Source organism: Cyprinodon tularosa, unplaced genomic scaffold, assembly GCF_016077235.1.
Source record: "Cyprinodon tularosa strain WSP-4 unplaced genomic scaffold, ASM1607723v1 ctg174, whole genome shotgun sequence".
Classification (NCBI taxonomy): Eukaryota; Metazoa; Chordata; class Actinopteri; order Cyprinodontiformes; family Cyprinodontidae; genus Cyprinodon; species Cyprinodon tularosa.
Genome location: NW_024038565.1, coordinates 950,038 through 972,201, shown reverse-complemented (window position 1 = coordinate 972,201; position 22,164 = coordinate 950,038). Strand labels below are relative to the sequence as shown.

Below are 22,164 nucleotides of genomic sequence, written 5' to 3'. Positions count from 1 at the left end.
CCTACTCTCACCTGACTGCAGAAGACTGATCTCTGCAATCTTTAGCTGGGAGGGCCTATCTCAGGGTTGCTGGCTGTGATTGGAGGCCGCTGGTGAAACCTGAGATACAGGTATCGGCACACCTGTCAGCTACGCCCATTATTGTTCCTTCCTGTTTCAGTTCAGTGTGTGTCAGAGTGCAATGGCAGCCGCAACTATATCAGTAGATCAGGACCAATTTTGCTGTTCCGTGTGCCTAGAAGTTCTGCGAGACCCTGTGACCATTCCCTGTGGACACAGCTACTGTCTGGACTGCATTGAAGACTACTGGAACACAGCAAAGCAGAAAGACCAGTACAGCTGCCCTCAGTGCAGGCAGGTGTTCAACCCAAAACCCCTGCTGAGCAGGAACACCGTTCTGGCCGAAGTGGTGGAGAAGCTCCTAAAAAGTGAAGCTCAATCTGCATCCCAGCACCTTGCAAAACCCGAGGAGGTAAAATGCAGCGTCTGCAAGGGCAGGAAGAGCAGAGCTGTCAAATCCTGTGTCCAGTGTTTGGAGTCTTTATGCCAGGCTCACCTGAAAGGACACGAAGAGCGCTTTCACAGAAAAGGCCACAAGCTGATCCCAGCCACAGACAGGCTGAAGGAGAAGCTGTGCAAGCAGCACGAAAAGTTACTGCGGCTGTACTGCCACAGTGACCAGCAGTGTGTGTGCTCGCAGTGCGTTAAGGAGAGGCACAAGGGCCACAACACGGTGCCAGTGGTGGAGGAGAGGGCCAACCAGCAGGTTAGTAAAAGTACAGTACAAGACTTGACATTTGTTTCTGGAGTAATATGAATAGAATTATGTTTCTTTAGAAAAGCACATATTTACATCACTTTCATGTGGAACATTTAAAGGGTAGTTCGGCTGTTTTAATGTAGGCAAGTTCTCAAGTTTTCCTCTGAGCCTCTTTGTTCACTGCTCTCAATAAGCTTTATAAAGAAAAAAAAACTGGTTAATGTTTTCCTTGTTCTGATGGCTGATAAATATAAAAGCAGTGTGTGTAACAGCTCTCAAACATTCAACCACGTAAATGGAAAAGATGAAAGCCTGCCAAAGTAAATTAAGGATATTATTTGATCTGGGTTTTATTAGGTGATGTTAAACCCAATAAAGGGTAATAACTTTGACTGAAGCATTTCTAAGCGACACGGAAGAGCTAAAGACATAAGAATAAAGGAAATTAACCCTATTTGTAGAAGTTGAAACTTCCTACAGTGTAAATCATGTTTTCAGCATGTTTGCAATGCTAAACATATATATTAAAAAAACTCAACTATGAAAATAAATAATACTAAAAGATCTTCAAAATTCTATTAAATACTGAACTACAGCAATTAGAAAACAGATTTATTTTTAAATATTTCCCTTCCCTGTTAGATCGTCCATTCAGATTCAATAAAGTAAAACTAATGAATAGTGACGTTTTCAAAAAGCATTCCTGTTTTTCTTTAATTGTGCTAGAAGCCAAAGCTTCAACCCTGCCTTAAAAGGTTTGCCTTTATTTAATTTATAATTTAAAAAAAACAACACATAGGTGCCAATAAGTCTTGGTTCCCAAAGTTGCAACCCTGATTTAGGTTAAAAGATGGATGAAAAGAATAACTCCAATAACATTTCTTACTATTTCACTTTTTGTTTTTTGTGCATTTTCTCTTTCATACACTAAGCCAATGCATGATACCAGCCATAATGGCATATTTCAGAAGACTTACACAGCACTGGTAAATTATCTCAAACTGCCTAATTTCTATATTAATGTAAGTTTATCTTTGTCAGTCAGTCATGTTAAGGTGATTCTGGAGAAAAACACCAGCTGCTTCTACAATAGCTGGGCTGAAAAACAGGCAGAATCAAAACACTGAATAAAATCTTCAGCTTCTACAGAGTTCTGCTGATGACCTAGTTCTGAGTGTTTTTGACATAGAGATGCGTCTAAATGTTGCAGGAAACCTTGAGGGCTGTAGCTTGATCCCTTCTTTCATTCAGCTTGGACAGATTTCTACCAGCTGGACCTGTTTAGGGGACTCAAAATGTTTATTGAAACAATCATTTTATCGTCGATACATTTTAAATTAAAGCCTAGCAAGACCAAATAACACCTTAAAACATATTTAATGACTTTTTCTTTTTTTAAATCTAATTCTAATTAGTTAATTGTATTAGCCTTATAAATTAAAGGTCTGGCAAATCTTTATGTGGTTTTCAGCCACCTTTTTAGCTTCTATTTTATTCTTCACTGAATCATTAGAGTTAGATGATCAAATCTGCAACAACAACAAAAATCACCACAATAAAGCCTGGTTATATGAAAACTTACAAAAAGGGTAGTTTCTTATTTGCATGAAAATTAAAAACATTTTTTTTTTTTTTTTTGAGAATTGGCTTAAACTATTCTATTTAAACTATTATGTGAAAGATTATTTAAACTGCATGTCCAATGTGTTTTGCTGTTAAATCCTCTCTTCCCTGAAAAATACTTTGCCAACAAGCATGCCATGAGCTTAATTGAGGTCCTACTGAAAAATAACCCCCAAATAAACAAAAATTAAATTATTTGTAGTGTTTAGCATTTAATCTGCCTTTACAATCTACTTTTCATTACGTTCTGAGAGATGCCTGTCTCAATTCCCTATCAGACATCAATTATCATTAAATGCAATTAATTTAAAATCAAGATCTTTAAGTAATTTTTTTACTTTTCTGAACAGTTTATTACTATTCAGTAAGTCAACTAGCCATGCATGTATGTTATAAGCACTTTAAAAAAAATCTAATCTTATGGTTAGCTATTCAGCATTTTTGCTGAATCTCAAAAAAGCCTCATTGTAGCTGGAAAATAAATGTTACTTCTGTGTTTTTTTTAAACAAGTGTTTTATTCAAATTTGAAAAAAAAAAAGTACATTTTTATTCCTGGTTATCCTACTGATCCATATGAAACAAGCTCTCTGGCTTTATCCCTGCTCAGGAAAACTGGTAATAATTTAGTTTGAGTTTCCATTAAAATTGAGTGCAGGAGCAACAACCCCACATATTCTGACTCACTAAATCTTGAAACACTTATATAAACCCTTTTCATTTCCTGTATTTTGAATAGAGTTCAAATCAAAGAGAAACTACCTCCTCATTTTAAATAAAATAAATCGGCACTTTCAAAATAGTCTGCAGTAGAACTAAAGCAGCAAATGCTGCTCTATATCTTTCTGCATTAGGAACATAACTCTTAGTAAAGCTTGCAATGTATAGATAAAACATTAGTGACTCATTCTTTATCTTTGGGGACTCCGAAAGTCAAGAAAATGCACCACAGATGCTAAAAGTGTGGTCTTTAAAGCACAGCATGACCTTATAGCATCATGTGGAGCCTTTAAGATGTAAAATATTGAACATAGTCAAAGTAAAATGTTTGTCCTGCAGCAGAAGCTTCAGCTCAATGTTTCTGGAACTTCTGAATCCAGAAAGTTAACCTGGGAAAGATCTCCTACAATACTATAATTCATCCATTTTCCTTTAGAAAAAACTCAAAGAAACATCTCTGAAGTCACTGCAGAAACTGAAGGATGCAGAGAAGGAACTAAGATACGCCATCAGATACATCAAGGCAAGATCAACCTGATCCACAGGTTTTTAATGTGTCCAATATACGAAAAAAAAAAAAAAGAAATACTTAAAGTGGACTTTAATGTTTACAGCACTCGACAGAGGCCGTGGTGGAAGAGAGCGAGAGGATTTTCACTAAGATAATTCGATCCATCGAGAAACAAAGCGGAGAGGTGAAGGAGATGATCAAATCCCAGGAGAGACTGGTGATCTCTCAGGCAGAGGAGATGCTGGAGAGGATCCAGAGGGACATGGCCGAGCATAGGAGGACAGAGGCGGAGCTGGAGAAGCTCTCTCACACAGAGGACCACATCCATTTCCTCCAGGTATGGACGGTTTTCATCTCCTCCATTTATGCACTGGTGATGCCAGCTGTGTTCCATAACCCAAATAAAACAAATGTGGTTGTAACAATAAAGGGAACTGCTGAATTAAGGATCATGGTTAAAAAACAAAAGTCCTTATCAGTTTATAAGGGAAAATCATTTCCAACCTCTGCAAAACAATGAGTATATTTGGTTGTGAAAACAAAACTTCAGGAATGCCACCTGCTCTCTGCTCACCTTTAAAGATTAGCGTCACATACACTATATTGCCAAAAGTATTTGCTCACCCATCCAAATTATTGGAATCAGGTGTTCCAATCACTTCCATGGCCACAGGTGTATAAATTCAAGCACCTAGGCATGCAGACTGTTTTTACAAACATTTGTGAAAGAATGGGTCGCTCTCAGGAGCTCAGTGAATTCCAGCGTGGAACTGTGATAGGATGCCACCTGTGCAACAAATCCAGTCGTGAAATTTCCTCGCTCCTAAATATTCCACAGTCAACTGTCAGCTGTATTATAAGAAAATGGAAGTGTTTGGGAACGACAGCAACTCAGCCACGAAGTGGTAGGCCACGTAAACTGACGGAGCGGGGTCAGCGGATGCTGACGCGCATAGTGCGAAGAGGTCGCCAACTTTCTGCAGAGTCAATCACTACAGACCTCCAAACTTCATGTGGCCTTCAGATTAGCTCAAGAACAGTGCGCAGAGAGCTTCATGGAATGGGTTTCCATGGTCGAGCAGCTGCATCCAAGCCATACATCACCAAGTGCAATGCAAAGCGTCGGATGCGGTGGTGTAAAGCACGCCGCCACTGGACTCTAGAGCAGTGGAGACGCGTTCTCTGGAGTGACGAATCGCGCTTCTCCATCTGGCAATCTGATGGACGGGTCTGGGTTTGGCGGTTGCCAGGAGAACGGTACTTGTCTGACTGCATTGTGCCAAGTGTAAAGTTTGGTGGAGGGGGGATTATGGTGTGGGGTTGTTTTTCAGGAGCTGGGCTTGGCCCCTTAGTTCCAGTGAAAGGAACTCTGAATGCTTCAGCATACCAAGACATTTTGGACAATTCCATGCTCCCAACTTTGTGGGAACAGTTTGGAGCTGGCCCCTTCCTCTTCCAACATGACTGTGCACCAGTGCACAAAGCAAGGTCCATAAAGACATGGATGACAGAGTCTGGTGTGGATGAACTTGACTGGCCTGCACAGAGTCCTGACCTCAACCCGATAGAACACCTTTGGGATGAATTAGAGCGGAGACTGAGAGCCAGGCCTTCTCGTCCAACATCAGTGTGCGACCTCACAAATGCGCTTCTGGAAGAATGGTCAAAAATTCCCATAAACACACTCCTAAACCTTGTGGACAGCCTTCCCAGAAGAGTTGAAGCTGTTCTAGCTGCAAAGGGTGGACCGACGTCATATTGAACCCTATGGATTAGGAACGGGATGTCACTTAAGCTCATATGTGAGTCAAGGCAGGTGAGCAAATACTTTTGGCAATATAGTGTATTTGCCTAAATTTGTTTGCTGTAACATTTTCATGCCTCTTCTAGATACAAAGTGATGTACAGGGAGCACTGTTGCCAATGTGATCAGTTCCAAATCATCTTTTTAACAGTATACTAAATGTCTATTAAGTACCAGCATTAAATACCCTGTATAATCATTCTATGACCCCTTTAAGTTAATTACATAAAGGTACCTCTACCCTGCTTGGTATTTGCATGTGTTTGGAAAAAAAGGGGGTTTAAATCCAGCTGTAGGGTTAAACTTTGTTCCATTATTTTTGCAAACATGTTTTATAAATTGAAATTTGAAGACAGGAAGGTACCCAGAAATTACTTTAAAAACGTCTGTCCGAAAAAGGTTGAGAATAACTTGCAGATTTGAGGGGTTTTTTTCCTAGTCGTTTCCAGTTTTTATTCCATTTATATTTTCAAATTTGTCAGGTTTTAACATATTTTATTTCTAAAATGTTTTACAGGTCACATTCTCTTCACTTTAAGCCCAGTATAAATGTTCACTCTTGACATGCACAGTGACCAATAAAAAGGCTTCTAAAGTCCATGCAGACCCATAGAAATGTCTCCTCACTCCAGAGGAAAGCCTGCCCAAAGAACTGAAGTGTAATCTATAAAACTTAATAGGAAACAGAAGTAAAACATAGCTGAAGAAACACATTTTGAAAAACTATTTCCATTAAGAAGTTTTTAATTTTTGGATTACATTTTTTCCCAAATATCCCCTTACAAAACATGTTTGCTTGCAATAACAAACCTAAATTCACTCCGAGCAGGCAGCCTAACCAACCTGCAAACATCACCTCTGTAGTTAAATCTATAAAGCAAAGGATATCAAAAAGCATTTTCATTAACAATTAGACTGATAAAATGTTTTGGTGTTAACTTTTGTTTTCAAACTCAAAGATAACCACAATAAGAATAAAATTACCCTTTGTTTTTAAACAAAGGTAATTAAATTAGTATGGGCTTAATTTTTTTATAATCATGTTTAGCATGCTAGCTCATGTCTTTAACCTTAACCTATAAGGAAGCACAGTATCAGGAATTTTATTTATAGACCAGATGTTTTTTTTATGTAGTAAAGGGTAATTCTAAATAGTTCTGATCCAGTGTTTAGGTTTCAATATTGAGAAGCTACCCAGCCTAAAGATGAAGTGAACATGGATTATTCTGAAAGCTTCCTGTGATTCAGCCTCCTTTCCTTCTGCAGAAGTGCAAGTCTCTTCATTTCCCCATGAAGACGCCGGAGATGCCCAACACGGACGCTCTTACTTATCTCATGTATAAAACAATGAGAGACTCCCTTGGAGATCTGAATGGAAACCTGGATGAAACACTTCAAAGAGAATTCAGCAGAGTTTCTGATAAAGGTAAGTCTATTCCAGGAACCCAACATCTTAAAGAATTTTATAATAAACCATTTGTTTGTATCTTTAGTAAACTCACTGAAGGAGAGCAGCAACCCCAACATCACTGAAAAGGCTAAAGGTATGGACGTCTATTTGGACGCATGCAGATATTTTTATTGGCCAAGTGTCCTTTAAATATTCCTCTCCTTTAACAGCCAGGGATGCAGACATTCATCACACTACGGAACCGAGGAAAAGAGCAGATTTCCTTCAATGTGAGAACAAATCTTTAATCAGATGTATATTTTCTGAAGCCTGTAATATGGTGAGACCATGTTCTCTTTTCCAGATTACCATGATTTAACTTTGGACCCGAACACGGCTAACTCCTACCTGAGCGTGTCTGACAGCAGGAGATCAGTGACCACCCGCTCAGAGCCACATCCCTACCCTGACCACCCGGACCGCTTCACCAGCTGGGCCCAGGTGCTCTGCAGAGCTGGGATGGCCGGCCGATGCTACTGGGAGGTGGAGTGGGCTGGGAACGGTGGGGTTTCAGTCGGCATCTGCTACAAGACCATGAACAGGATTGGAGGAGGGAGCGACTGCAAGCTGGGACATAACTCCAAATCCTGGAGCCTGGACTGCACCAACACAGTCTGCTCTTTCCAACACAACAAGGAGAGTGTTGCCATCCCGACTTCATGTGGTAACAGGATAGGAGTGTATCTGGACTACAGGGCCGGGACGCTGACATACTATAATGTTTCCGATTCAATGGTTCTGCTTCATAAAGAGAAGACCACATTCACCCAGCCTGTGTATCCTGGGTTTTGGGTTGGCCTGGGTTCTACACTGAAGTTGTGCTCATTGAATTAAATCTTGCTTTATTAGCACAATATTTTGTAAATATTTATACAAAAATGAAAGACAAATTTGTGCTTTAGATTCAGCTTTTTAATATCCACAAATGCTGGGAGGAGCAGAGGATTAGATCTTGTTGAAGGCAGCGACATCTACACTCTGGACCTGAGGAGAGAAAAGCACAGCCTTATTGTATTTATAACTAACCTATAAATGTATTTAATTGTCAAGTCTCTTAATTAAATAAAGATTTGAAAGCAGGTATTGAATTTTTCCCCCCTTCCTAGAAAATCATCAAAAAATAAAAATAAAAAATAGCATCCTCACAGCCCAATGCAGCCATCACCATGGAGACAGTGCGTCTTTGGATTTGGTTTAGTTTGCATTTTGGCCTAATCTGAACAAATCATCTTCCACATGTTTTCACATCCCCACTTTGGCATAACAGAATATATATCCTTCAATTTTCTTCTCCACCTTCCATAGTAAAATAGTGTTATTTTCTTCAATTCTTTCCCCAAGGATCTTTTCAGATTATAGTTTTAACAGTAGTCTGATGTAGTGCTTTACTTTAGAACCCAGCTTTAAACTTTACAACTTTCTGGACTCGTCTGTGTTCCTAAGGGTTGTTTGCCGATGGTCTCCAACAAACCTCTGAAGCCATAAAGCTGGGAATAGATGTCACAATACTGGACTATTAGCCCGTAAGTTAACTTCTAAAGAGAGTGGTTTCGCTAGATTTTTTTCCTTTAGTTTAAAGTAAAAGGAACAGAATGCAAATGCACTGGCTTCCTCTATGACATGAAATGTGCCGCTTACCGAAACATATCAAAGGGTATGAATACTGCTCGTTTAGATCTAAACTTACATTAACAATACAACCCAAGATAACTTACATGATCCTCGAACTTGGTGATCTCCTCCTCCAGGATGTCTGTGCCGACCTTATCATCCTCAACCACACAGTTTATCTGCAGCTTCTTGATGCCATAACCGACTGGAACCAGCTTTGAAGCCCCCCATAGGAGCCCATCCATCTGCACGGAGCGCACACACTCCTCCAGCTTCGCCATATCAGTCTCATCATCCCACTAAGTCAACACCAAGGAAAAACAATCAGCACAATAGTTAGCGTTTATAGCATTCAGTATCCGGAGTTCCCATCTCTGCTTACAGGCTTGACATCCAGCAGGATGGAGGACTTGGCGATGACGGCAGGTTTCTTTGCTTTCTTAGCAGCATAGGCTTCCAGTCTCTCCTGTTTAAGGCGTTCTGCCTCCTCATCTTCCTCATCGCTGCCAAACAAGTCAATGTCGTCATCAGCATCATCGCCATTGGTTACCTGCACCTGTTGGACTGGTGCTGCCTGGGTATTGAAACGGAAAAAACAGCTCAGAAACGTCCAATTTCTAAATGCCAAATACAAAAGGTTAGGTCCAAAAGTTGAAAATAAATACACAGGAAAAAAATAAAATTCAGACGGTGAGCCCTGTCTATAAAGACAAATCCACAGTTTCTTTCCAGCCATTTACCTTAGCACAGGGGACGGCTGCTGGTGCAGGGGACTTCTCCAACACGGCCACTCTGGACTCCAGCTTCTGCAGAGCCGCCCTCATCTCCTCCACCACTGACATTCAAAAACAGGGTGGCATTAAATGATGGCATTTTACCCAGCTAACACAAGGCATTTTAAAGCAGGCGGGTGGCTTTTGTACTCAGGCTAAACTATCCATCAATAACTGGATCAACACAAGAGCAAAGATCCAACCGTTTTTACAGTTGACAAAACCTTTTAAGGTGGGTTTAGCAAAAACACTCTTTGGTTTGGAAGTTGTTACTGAGGGAAGATGTCCCGGCTAAGGAGGCTACAATAAGTCTCCCACTCGAGGTAACATTAGCCATCAGGGGACGGCCTCCCAAATGTTTCCTCCATTTTGCAAATCTCATTTAATTAGTAAAGCCAATATACTTTTGTATGTCAACATGTAGTTAAAATGACTTTAAAAAAAAAGAATAATCAGATATCCATTTATAAATGACTGAATTTGAAATAAGATTGTCTTATTTTATTTACAACTTGATATGCAATATTTTTAATGGTTTTAACTTTTGTTAATTCTTCCTCAGATTATTGAAAGCAGGAAAATAAACAACTGAGCCAAACCCAACAGCATTTTTTGAACAAAAAAAAGCTTGGATGATTATGGAAATACAAAAACCTTTGTGCAGAGTCTGGTTCTCCAACTCCAGGCTCTTCATTCGTGTAACAAGCTCCTGGTCTCCTCCTTGAGAAGACGACTGTGGGAAGATGCAGCAAATTAGCAAGTAATCTCATAGTTAGGCACACAGACAAAAACAATCCCTCCCATTTTTAATGTAAAGAGAAGAAACACAGATATGGTAGAAGGAAGGGTTAAAAAACAAAGGGCATGCAGGGCTGAGGTGTTTTCATCCTCGGCTGAGGAAACAGACATGCTTCTAGGTTTCAAAGGCTAATTTCAGACTGCAGCCTGAAGTGACCCAAATCCGATTTTTTTGCCCATATGCGACCTGGATCTGATCTGTTCATGACAGTCTGAACAACACAGATCAGATTTTTTCCAATCTGACCCAGGCCACTTGGCTATGTGGTCCCGAATCTGATCTTTTCAAATGCAACCTGTGTCTGAACGGCCAGGTCGGATTCATCCAACCTGACGCCATTAATACCCGACAAAGGTCACTATTATGCGTCTTCCTACACAGTAGCGGCAAGAAAAACAACCATGGCAGATAATGATGCGGGAAGCAGTACTTATGTTTAACCATAATGAAAAGATTGTATTTTTATGGTTGGAAGAGACAGCTGGATGCGCGCCGGCACTACCATCCATGTTTACTTCCGGAAAAAAAATAAAATAAAAGAGCATGCTGGCCTGTCACGCCATCGCGTCCTCTGCTGCGCGTGCGGGACACTCGTGTTTTATGACTTCAGTTCACACAGGAGATCACATACAAGTCGCATATATTTGTAAATACGAACGGCAACGCAAAAAAAAAAAAAAAAAAAAAAAAAAACATGTAGAGGAAAACGCGTTCCAACTGTTAAACGGTCCTACTGCAGGGAATTTGCCTGAAATGCCAACAGTTAATTATCTTCTGTTCCGCAGAGCAGATAACACTACAACTTTATTTCCATGTCCTCAAAGAGATTTGACATGATCATTGCAGGAGTCTTTGCAAAAAACAACATAAAAAACACTGGGATCAAATCTCCCAACATTCAGATAAAGAAGCTATGATCTACAGTGACTACAGCCAGGACAATACTTATAGCCTTTGATCATGCATCATCTACTAAAACTAACATTTTTAGTCAGACAATGAAAGGAGGAGAAAAAAAAACCAAACCCTAACATTAAGCTCAGTGTTCAGTCATGCAGCATTCCCAGGACTGAAAAATAAACCTGGATGAGGACAGACTCACGTTCCTGTGCTGCCGCTTCTGCTGGCGACCTTTGGAGTGCTGCTGGGCTGCTTTGGCCTGACCCCCCTCCCCCAGCAATACAGAAACATTAAAGGCAGGAAAAACTCAGAAGAAACTGCATTAAAAGAAGCTGTAGGGTTAATATTTGGGGTCCTTAAGCATGATGATAAACCAACTGGGGAGCTAGAACTAATGTGCATATCCATCTTTGGTTTTTGTTTGCTCTAACCCACACAATTTTTTTTTTTTTCATTTGACCAATTAAGCCATTCCTTTTGATCATGTTTATTTCCCCCATGATATGCAAACTAGTAGACTGTCCCAATGAACTGCCTTTAAGCGCCTCAGGGTGAGTCACTGACAGAGAGAAGACCGCAGGGTTCACGTTTTCACAGCTCTGGTCTTGAGTATATATGTTTATTGAGGCAAATGTTTCTCAACTTCCTAATTAAAATCAATTAATTTAAAAGCTTTTTTTCAAAATAATTTCTTGACTCATACATAAAATGAGCAACAGTCAACCCAAACTGCTTTGTTTATTTCTTCCACAGTACTGCACATTTTGTGACTTAATCCAAATAATTAATAGAATATCCTTTTATTGAGCCACAATGGGGAAATTGTGGGACATTTAACATTTGTAGAAGACCTACCAGGGAAAGTGACCAAAATCCAGTTTGAAATATCAAAAATGTTCAAATCAAATTCTTTAACTGAACCGTTTCTTCAGTTTAAAGTCAAAGAAGCATTTTTTTGTACCGTATATAAAATTAGCAGGATAACCCAAACTGCATTTAAATTTTTAGGACAACTTATTGTGTTCAGCCTTATAAATTATGCATCAGCTGGTCTTTAAGATAGAAATATAAAGACTACAAAGAATGCAAAAAACAGATTCCTCTACAAGCTATAAAGAATTTGACATATTTATAAAATTCTTTATAACATAAATTCTTGCTTTAAAGAAGAAAAACACAGAAAACTTCATAAATCCTGGAACATCAGTCAGTTGCATCAACAAACTGTAGTTAAGTGTCTGTTGCATCTTTGACGTTTGTTCGTCGATCAGTAAAGAAAGTAGTGGGCAGAGCACCCAAATAATTGATATTTTGGTGCCTTTTCTGAGGAAATAAAAAATTGAATGTTTGAATGAACCGACTGCTGATGAGCGGTCTCACTTCTGATACTTGGAAAAATTTAAATAAGATCAATACCTACTTAAAGGTTCAATTGCATACACCCCCCCCATGCAGGAAGTCAGGACATTCTGACAGGTCAGGGCAGCTGCCAAAACCACCTGACCCATCTCAGTGCCATGAGCCACTTCTAAATCGAGAACAGCCAACAAGCAAGCAGCTGCTGCAGGCTGCCGACCGCTGCGACAGACCATGAAACTGTTGCCAACAGTGGAGTGAGAAAAATTGGAGCAGCTTCTGACTGCTTTCTAAATGATCGACCAAAGAGCCAGAGCATAAATACCTCTGTCCTTCCAGCGTTTAAATCTAAAGGGGCTGCTACCTGTTGCTGCTGGGTGGCAGGGCCATTCGCTCCCTCGTAGAAGCGCGTCTCTGCTTCATCGTAGCGGTGTTTGTCGAACCAGATGTTCTCAGCAGCGAGGCCCTGGAGTCCACTCATGTTGATACTGGGACAGTTTAGAGAGGATGATGAAAACAGTAGTTAAAGGCTTATTTGTTACAGACAGGAGAAGTAAAGGGTTTAGTAGTTACGGGTTACAACACCATGCAGTCAAACGTGAACTCAGTGATGGAATGTGAGGAAGCCATTAAAGCTTATGACATTTTAAGGTACACTGAAGCAAAAAAAAAAAAGGGTATAGGTAAAAACGTAATAAAGAGGCCTCCTGTTTGTTTGCAGATGGGTTACAGCAGCAGACAGCGACACATTCCTCTCAAACAGAGCTGCTTCCTTTATAAAGTCTGGATTAGCAAACAAAAGGCTGGGCCATGCCTGCCAGCAAAAACACAATCAACCCTTTATTATTGAACATGAGTCAAAGGAAGCAGCATTCTGCCATGTTAGCTGTAGCTCTGGATCAGGCCAAGCGGTACCAACAGGTACAGTTTGAACTCCTTTTAAACCTGCAAATGAGATCCATTTGATTTACTGAATCACTACAGTCATCGCTTAAAACCAAACTGCTTAGCCACAACATTACTAGCTTTCACAGCAATATTTGGATGCACAATTTACTGCTATTGATGCCTGTGAATTTATTCCAACATTTTCTGACATCTTGCAGCCCTACTTTGCACTAAACCTTGAGATAAAGATTTTTTCTTAAATCAGTATTTTTATTATTTTTTTAATAAAAGAATGACTTGTCAGGAGAAAAGTGAAAATTTCAATGTTTCAACATAGGTTTGCATACATGTAAAAAAAAAAAAAAAAAGCTAAACAATAATGCAGACAGACAAAGGTAGCCCGAGTTAGAGCACACACACCACGATGCACAAATTCTTAGCGCCAGGTGTCGTACTTGTCCGAGTTTGGCCTGCCTTCAGTCTCGGAGAAGCCCCTCTTCCTCGGGTTCGGCCCCCTGCTGCCTTTGCCTCCCTGCTCTGTCTCAGAGGAAGTGCGATTGCGACCTTTGCCCGGTTGACGGTGAGGGGTACCGGACGCTTTCACAGTCTTGACGCCGTTCCCCTCATCTCGCCGTTGATCGTTTAAGCGTCTGGAGTGGAACGTCAAAGTCCCTTTAGTGCTTGGGCTCCGCGGTGAGGACGACAGGGGCCCGTTTCCGTTAGAGGCAAGTCGCCGGTGATAGTCGCCTTCGGCTTGCTCATACGCGGGGCGGCTGTACCAAACCGCCTCAGCCTGCATGCCCTGAATGATGGGGCTGCGCCCGTAGGAACAACTTGCCTCCATAGAGCCGCCCAGTCGCTCCTCTTCAGCCCCTGAGCTCTCAGACTGAGACAAATTGGAGCGACGTCTCACTCTTCCAAACTGGACGTTGTCTCCGATGATGATTCCTCGCTCCTCGGTGGGAACATTAGCCTGCCGGAAACCCCCAACCGAGATGACATTTTGAGGGATTCTGCGCTGTTGAGGATTTTGATCCATTCTTCTGCCCAGGCTGTCTCTATTACCAACTTGTATATCAAAGGATCATAAAGAAAAATGAAAAAACAGGTGGAAGTAGACCATCAAAACTAATTTTCTTGTGTTTCCTTATCCGTCACACCTAAAATTCTTTAGGTTAAAAAATGTAACATTTTAAAATTTGGAAACAATCAGAGTAAACTTTAAAAAAAAAAAACTTAAATGATTTTATTCACCAATGGAAATAAGCCATCTAAACAATCCTTTGTCCCACTTTGCGAGTCATTATTTACCTGCAATTCACCCCATTTTATGGACTGCTTTAGGCATATTCACACATGCCACATTTATTCTGCATCAAATGAACCAGAGTTTGTTTCTCCTCTTGGTCCAGACTTTTAGTGCAGGTGTGAGCGATGACCAGCTAGCCCTGGTCTGGGCCAAACAACCTCAAAAAGTGGGTCACCATCTTCCAAGCTGCTGTTTCCATTAGGCATGGATACAAACCAGCCTTGGACCGACTCAGATGCATCTCTGCTGGACTTGGTGTGCCACCATAGTAGTCAATGAATCAAAATCATAGCTGATCTGCTGTCTGTTGTTTAGCAATGGATCCATTTCAGCTGAAAGGACACTTTCTCCAAAAGTCACAAAACTGGAAATAAAGTCTTGAAATCTATATTTAAGCTGCTCTTAAGCTGCTCTTGAAACAATGGTTTTGCAGCTGAAGTATGTGCATAAATATGCAAAATAGAGGTGCTGCATGAAAGACTTTCAAAGTTATGTTTTCAGTTGTGTGACCGCTCCTGCTGTCATCCTATATGTCCAGTGGGAGCAATAATAATCTCAAATGTGGCTGTGCTGTTATTCATAGTCCCAAAAATACAATTTGAATTCAAACTGGCTTACATAAAAATAATTATAGACAACAGTCTGCTTTTGCTCTTAAGCACAGAAGTGAACCGGAGGACTTTTCTGGTGTGAAAACATTGGTTTCATTTCACTTCTAAATTAAGGCCTAATGACAGCCAGACCTGTACATATTAGAAACAAAAAAAAAAAAAAAAAATGGGGGAGAAAATAAAAGACCTGCCACCAAACCAGTCAGTCAATCTAAAGGGTGTATGGTCGACTTATCCGTGAGGTCACAGAAGAAGCCAGAGTACCATCTAAAGCACTGTTAACATCACTTGCATAAATTAAAACTAGTCCTCATGTTTAAAAAATGAGACAGAGCAAAAATGGCATCAATGGATGAGTAACGAGGCCAACAACTGCAGGCGGAAATGAACTTACAGCACATTTTACTTTAACCCACCAAAAGCAATAATTCAATAAATATTCTGAGGATCAGAAGACAAAAGTGGGATCTTTAGAGAACAAACTGCCGTCCAGATTTTAACAGGCTGTTCATGTTTGAAAGTGGTCACATGTGATGATGTAAAACACTTATAGTCCATTATAACTCAGTTAAGCAGGTATAACCGCTCATTACATCCATGAACCATGTAGAGAATGGGGTAGATAGGTTTGTTTTCTCTGATTAATAAAATTAAATAATTTCCTTTTTTTCTGGACATTTACGCAACACATTCAAATGTCATGATCGGCAGTAATTAAATGAAAAATTGGGGTGAAGAAAAAAGAAAAAAAAAAATCAGGTAAGAACTTTCACAGCATTCTTTGTATATTTCATAGTGCAGTTAGCCTTTTACAAGGACCATGCTGGTTAGATGTGTCAGAAATAGCTTGTGAAAGAGCAAAAATGAGGAGCAAATGTGATTGAGATTAGAATTTCTAAAATGTATCAAAAATGCAGTAAAGCTCAATTGACTTTGCACCAGGGGGGTTAAACTGCATGATAAACATTTGGGAAAAGCTAATCTCACTTGTCCCTCAAGTTTTCATTTTCAGCCTTAATCATCTACATCCCCGCTGGGATCCATTCAAATCAAAGACGGCTTTAAAAAGGGTTTCTTGTTATCAACTGTGAAAATTTACTCTACAATAAATGTCACCTTTTATGTGAATCGATCAACCACTATATATCAATTAATTGGAACTCTAAAAATTTGGGCCAGCAAAGCTGATCAAGGAGTGTTGCAGGCTAATATTTTTCATGCGTTTTTGAGCTTTTATTTATTTATTTTTACATGTTTAAGTAAAATGTAGGATACAACTTAAACTAAAATACCACAATTGGAGTAAATTACAACTTTTTTCCCCTTTTTCCAAAAATACGGAAAGCCGTTTCATAAAAAAATAAATAAAATAAAAAATACTGCTATTGATAAATTGTCAGTCAATATTCCATTAATAAAAGGTATCGTGGAGGATGTTCTTATTCTGGTTGGATCATGAAAATGATTGGTCTTCCTAATTGTCAATGATTCCGGTGATAAGTTTACATTAGGGCCGTCCTACGTGCTCGTCCCTATTTTCACTTACCGGTGCTGAATCTGACACAGTGGAAAAAAGATAGCATGCAAAGTAACTTTTAAACAGAGCGTGCAGGAGGAGAACAGGGGGTTTTCAGGTGACGTCACGCTCACGTGACTACTCAGCGCTTCCGCCATATTGGGTGGCAGCCTTAGGCAGTGTTGACAGTGAAAAATGGTGAAAACGTGTGTAATTGTTGGTTGCACGGCCCGTGGAGGTGGAGATCAACGCTCTTTCTATCGCATACCAGCCGTAATCGTGAATCAATGTGAAAAACAAAACAGCTATCTGAACAACGCCGTCACCTATGGCTGACAGGGATATCCAGGTCCGATTTGGATGGTGTTAAGCTGGAATACCAGAGTCCGCAGTGCTCACTTTGTCACAGGTAATTAACTGTCAAGCATTTAAAACATGTAAGAATATATTAATAATAGGGCTTGGGCGTCATGACGTATTACTTTCCATGGCCGCAATGTTGACCTTCTCCGCCGCCGCTACTCAGACTACTGCCTATGACTACCGCGTACTGGACTCCCTCTCTCAGCCGTGTTTTAATTTGATTAATTTCACCTTAACTTGATTTCAACCAGCGGGAAAAGGCTCAAATATGTGAGAAACCCGGAGGGTTTAGGGAGGTTTGGCAGTTAACGTTACTAACCAAACCTTTGAAACACATAGCAGCTAGTTAAAAGTACATTACATGCCTGAGTGGTTGTTAGCACTAACGGTTAGCACTGTTTGCTGGCTTTATGAGCTGCAGCTCCTGAACCCATCCATTCGTAAACTGCATATGAGACTCCAAGGCCTTGTAGCTTTGGAACTGTTCGCGCACCGCCGGCCGTTAGCCACCTAGCATAGCGAGCCCTGCGTCGGATTGTTTACATTTTTACCATCTTATTAAAACTCACCCGTCCACGTATGATGGCAATTTCCTTCATGTACATCACTTCGACATCTCGTACCCAACCAGATGTGAACTGGTTGTGAGCCTCTAGACCCTTGTACGCTCTCATTTCCTCAAGAGTGTGCAGAGGGTTTTCACTGAACACCAGGTAATGAACTATGTCACCGTGCTCTACATTTGGCCAATCATCTGGATTAGTGCTAAACAAGGCACCTTGGAGGGCATAGGGGTCCATATGGTCGATCACGGAACATTTTCTCAGATATGTTCCATGATCTGGTGGCTCTAGCGTGCTGGCGTACTTATCCATTCGCGACATGATATATATGATATACGATAATATGCCACCCAAGATGGCGGACCGGAAGCTGGCCAGTGACGTCACCGAAAACCCCCTATGGTGCTTTTTTTTTTTTTTTTAAAGTGTAGAGGGCAAGTCTTTTCAAAAATTTTGCAAAAATCCTCCCTATACCACCATTTATATCTACATGAAATATAAAAATATGTTAAATATGTTAATTTCATAAATAATTACAATTAAATTGTAAAGCTACTTTACGCATTTAGTGACTTATTTTCTTAAGTCCGTTTTTCATTGAATATTTTAAATATGCTTAACTACATATTTAAAATATTTAATTACTTTCTGAGCCAATAGGATGCTTTTTACACTCTGTTAAACTGCTTGTTTGATGTAATCATCGGGTATGCTCAGTGCAGTGTGACAAAATATGATTACACTTTTAGTATCCACATTTTAGTTGTTTCTTTCGTCATATTCATTATTTACCATGAGTTTAAAATGAAAAAAAAAAAAAAAAAAACTTGAATAAATTTATGTTTCAATCCAAAGCCAAAATAGTTAGCTTCCTGGGAGGATGTGAGATCCCTAGCCTGGGTGCCAGTCCGAACTTAGTCCCGCCCACAAGGTTTGAGTTCGGGGAAGTTCGGTCTGGCTCTGCTCCATAGTAGCGCGAGTATTAAAGCCCACTGTCAGGCGATCCAATCAAATTGTCAGGGCGGGCTTTATACGATGATGGACAGATGATCAAGAGTAACGTAATCAACCACGTGACCAAAGCGTGCTTGGGTGACAACAATAATGGCTGCCGCTGGAGAGTTTGGGTGAGTAGATTCTGCTATTAGGTCTGTTGTAGAAGATATCAACAGCAAATAAATTTTAAAAGAGGAACAGAGAAACGCGATCAAGTCCCATCTTCTTATTCTAGGCGTGAAACTGCACGCTTTGATTTTTGTGGACAACAACTATGCCTCGCTTAACATACGTCACGCACTCCGTTGCTCTTATTGGTTGTAGGTCTATCCAATTGAGTGCAGAGGCATTTTTTTTCCTGGTTCGTTCAAAACACGCCCCATAATCACAGCTCTATGGAGCAGTATCAGACTCATATTCTGACTAGAATTGAGTCGGACTACGTCAGGCTATGAGATCCCCATTTCCAGGATAGATCAGGCTCAGATGAGTGATATTGTTCCCTCAATGAGTCTGAGCTACTTCTGTTTTCAGACATTGGAAATCAGTTGAATAAATCTAAAAAAATCAGAAGCATTTTGGAAATGCTGAAAACAAACAAAAACGGCATCAATTCTTTTCTTCTTCTGCTGTTTGATATTTTACAAGCTAGTTCCCAATTAAAACAAAAAACTGAGTAAAAAAAAAAATGAATAAGTAGCTTTACAAAACAAAACTGTCACAAAGTAAAACTCCATTATAAAATAATGTAATTAAAAATCTGTGAAAATATAAAAAAAAAAACTCTTGAAATATAAAATAACATTATAACATTTATTTATTTTTTTTATTTAATGGGGATATTTCTTTAATAGAATTGACAATTAATCAGTAGAAGTATTTAATTAATTTTGAATGAAACTGCTCTCCATACAAAAAAAAAGCATATATGATCCAGGTATTAATCAAAAGTGTTTAAACGCGTTCTTGGATCAAATATATTTTAATGCAACCATGATTAGTGACACACTAAAAGCAGAGCATTTCACTAAAGGGTTTCTTATATCTAAAACGCTAAGGAGTCAAAACGTAGGAACAAGGAAAAAATTAGACCTACGGCTAACGATCATTTTGCCAATCCAATAATCTTTAATTATTTTTTTTTTTGATTACTAATCGTAGAGCAAAAGTTTACTCAAAGAAGATTTTTAAAGAAATTTAAACCAGACAATTTTTTTTTTTTTGTTTTTTTTTTTTAGGGGGGGCCAATATCAATGTCCTTCATGTGGCCCCAAATTCCTGGCGGCGCCCCTGAGCTGACCTGTCAGATAATGGCATGTTTTGGAGCCTCTATACTTCAATTAAAGATTAATCTTCAATAAATGATAATCTTCACTAATAAAAACGATTAATCTTCACTAAAGTGTGATCGATTAACGGTTAAGCCCTACTTAAAAAGTTTACTCAATTAACAGATGTTTTGGAAACTTAAGCTTTGATCAATTTTACATAAATCACACAATTGCCTTTCAAAAGCCGAGTTAGTTTAAACAGCTTTCGAAGTATTGAACCAACCAGACTGTCAATATAAGAGCGGAAAAACCAATTTTCTACTACAAAACTTGACTCATGACATCTGGGATAAAACGCTAGCAAAAAAAAAAAAAAAAAAGCGACATGTGGATTAAACGGTAATTTATAAAACTTCTATTTAAAAGGTCTAAATAAAAAAGGACAGTAAAAGGGTGAGTAATAATATGAACATGAAGGAAAATAAAAACCAATGCTGCATTTCCCTTGCAGCTGATTCTACTTTGATTGCAGGTTAAGTTTTTGACAGCGTCGCCAACTTGTTGGACCACGTGGCGCTAACTAAAGTACAAAAACAGGACAGTTTGCTGGTTCTACAAACAACATGCGCTCACATGTTAGCGTGGAGTGAAATTTTAACTTTACGGCACTTACTTTGCTTCTATTAGTCGTTTTATGACTCGGTGATTGTCCAACTGCGTGCCGGCCCAGCTGTAATTCGACGGTAGAAGAGGACTGGCGTTAGCAAGAGGCCTGTATTCTTCCGCACCAGCGGGGGGGATTAGTTTGTTTGTTTCTAGGATTTTATGAATTATAATTCAAAGTTGAAGAAAACTGTACATTTAATATGTTATTATATGATGATATAAGAAGACTATTAAGAATGATGGTCACATAGGAGACTTGTGTTTTATTAAAAATAGATCCCACCCGATGGTACGACCCAGTTTTGTTGAAAACTACATTTCCTACGATGGTACATGGGAAATGTAGTTTGCGGTGTAGCGGCACTGAAGTCATTAATTATTAATCTGAATTGATTTTGACTTAGCATTGTATGAAATGCTTGCGAAATCTTTAAATATATTTAAATATTCTCTCTTACTGAGAAATGCTTCTATTTTTAGACTCTTTACAATCCAACCTGAAACAATTTTCATTTGCAATAGTTGAAAGGGAGCACCGACCTCTGCATAGCAGCAAATAGGGCTCGGGATCCACGTTGCATTGTGGGACGTCGCGGTCATATTGACGGCTACGCAAACGTAAACATAGCTCTGACACAACGTTGTTGTTGAAAGAAGAGACAGAAGTAGAGAGAAAAAAGATGTTAAAATCCCGAAAAGGATCTGGAATTTGCCGGGACACATTAAATAGAGAAGCCAGGGACCGGTAAGTTGACAAAATCAGCATTATTAATCATTTGGATCCATATAAAGTTCCAAACAATGAGTGGAGCACCGATGAGTGAGCGCCTATACTTCAAAACAGTTCAGAAGCTACAAGTCCTTGGAGTCTCATGTGCAGTTCATGAATGGATGGGTTCAGGAGCTGCACATCATAAAGCCAGCAAACAGTGGGAACAGAGTAATTCGTACGAAGGTAAGCTGTGATCAGACGGGCTCTGGAACCTGCTAGTTTAGCAACTGCTAACCGCTAGTGCTAACAACCACTCACGCATGTAATGTACTTTTAACTAGCTGCTATGTGTTTCAAAGGTGTAGTTAGTAACGTTAACTGCCAACCCTCCGGGTTTCTCACGTATTTGAGCCTTTTCCCGCTGCCGTTTTTATTATTTTCCCGTAAAAGATCCCAACTTTGAAGGAAAGAAACAAAGTAGGCTATAAAATAAAACCGTGCATCTTTAACTTACCAGAATGAAAATGCAGTGAACACACTCTCAATGACATTGGAATACTGTGGAAAGTTATGTTCGGTCGTCTTACAGCCGCGATCCAAGCTAGCCGACGACTCCTTTTCTCTGACGCTTGGTCTCCATGGTTACGCGTCCATTCAGTAAAGCGGTGGAAAGTTAACCCATTTTCTATGTTTCCATGGCGATCATGCGTTGAGCTGTTACAGCCCACAATACAGCAACGGTTTACCAGGTTGAAATCAAGTTAAGGTGAAATTAATCAAATTAAAACACGGCTGAGAGGGAGTACAGTACCCGGTAGTCATAGGCAGTAGTCTGAGCCGCGGTAAAAGACGCATTCAACATGGCGGCGACGCGAAGTGCCTACGTCACGACGACCAAGCCCTATTTTGCCTCATTTTGTGATCTACATATAAAGCTAGAACTGGCATGTTCGGATCATGGTCA

General features: G+C 39.8%; 2 protein-coding genes across 5 annotated transcripts; one reads left to right on the top strand and one right to left on the bottom strand.

Moving 5' to 3' along the window:
• Nucleotides 1-158: 158 nt before the first annotated feature.
• On the top strand, nt 159-7,945 carry LOC119781290 (E3 ubiquitin/ISG15 ligase TRIM25-like). The gene is made up of 7 exons (XM_038281708.1): nt 159-766; nt 3,538-3,624; nt 3,716-3,949; nt 6,683-6,842; nt 6,910-6,960; nt 7,037-7,096; nt 7,171-7,945. The coding sequence occupies exons 1-7, from the start codon at nt 182-184 to the stop codon at nt 7,698-7,700; spliced, it is 1,707 nt and encodes a 568-aa protein (XP_038137636.1). The 5' UTR covers nt 159-181; the 3' UTR covers nt 7,701-7,945.
• eef1da (eukaryotic translation elongation factor 1 delta a (guanine nucleotide exchange protein)) lies at nt 7,757-20,653 on the bottom strand. Of its 4 annotated transcripts, XM_038281710.1 has the most exons (9): nt 20,496-20,633; nt 13,649-14,261; nt 12,670-12,793; nt 11,152-11,217; nt 9,905-9,983; nt 9,218-9,312; nt 8,860-9,051; nt 8,582-8,776; nt 7,757-7,850 (listed from the first exon to the last, which is right to left on the bottom strand). In XM_038281710.1, the coding sequence occupies exons 2-9, from the start codon at nt 14,230-14,232 to the stop codon at nt 7,812-7,814; spliced, it is 1,374 nt and encodes a 457-aa protein (XP_038137638.1). In that variant the 5' UTR covers nt 14,233-14,261; nt 20,496-20,633; the 3' UTR covers nt 7,757-7,811. The 4 variants fall into 4 exon arrangements, with proteins under 4 accessions (XP_038137638.1, XP_038137640.1, XP_038137639.1 ...); XM_038281712.1 differs by lacking the exon at nt 13,649-14,261 and having other exon boundaries at nt 20,496-20,652; XM_038281711.1 differs by lacking the exon at nt 11,152-11,217.
• Between the last annotated feature and the right edge of the window lie 1,511 nt (nt 20,654-22,164).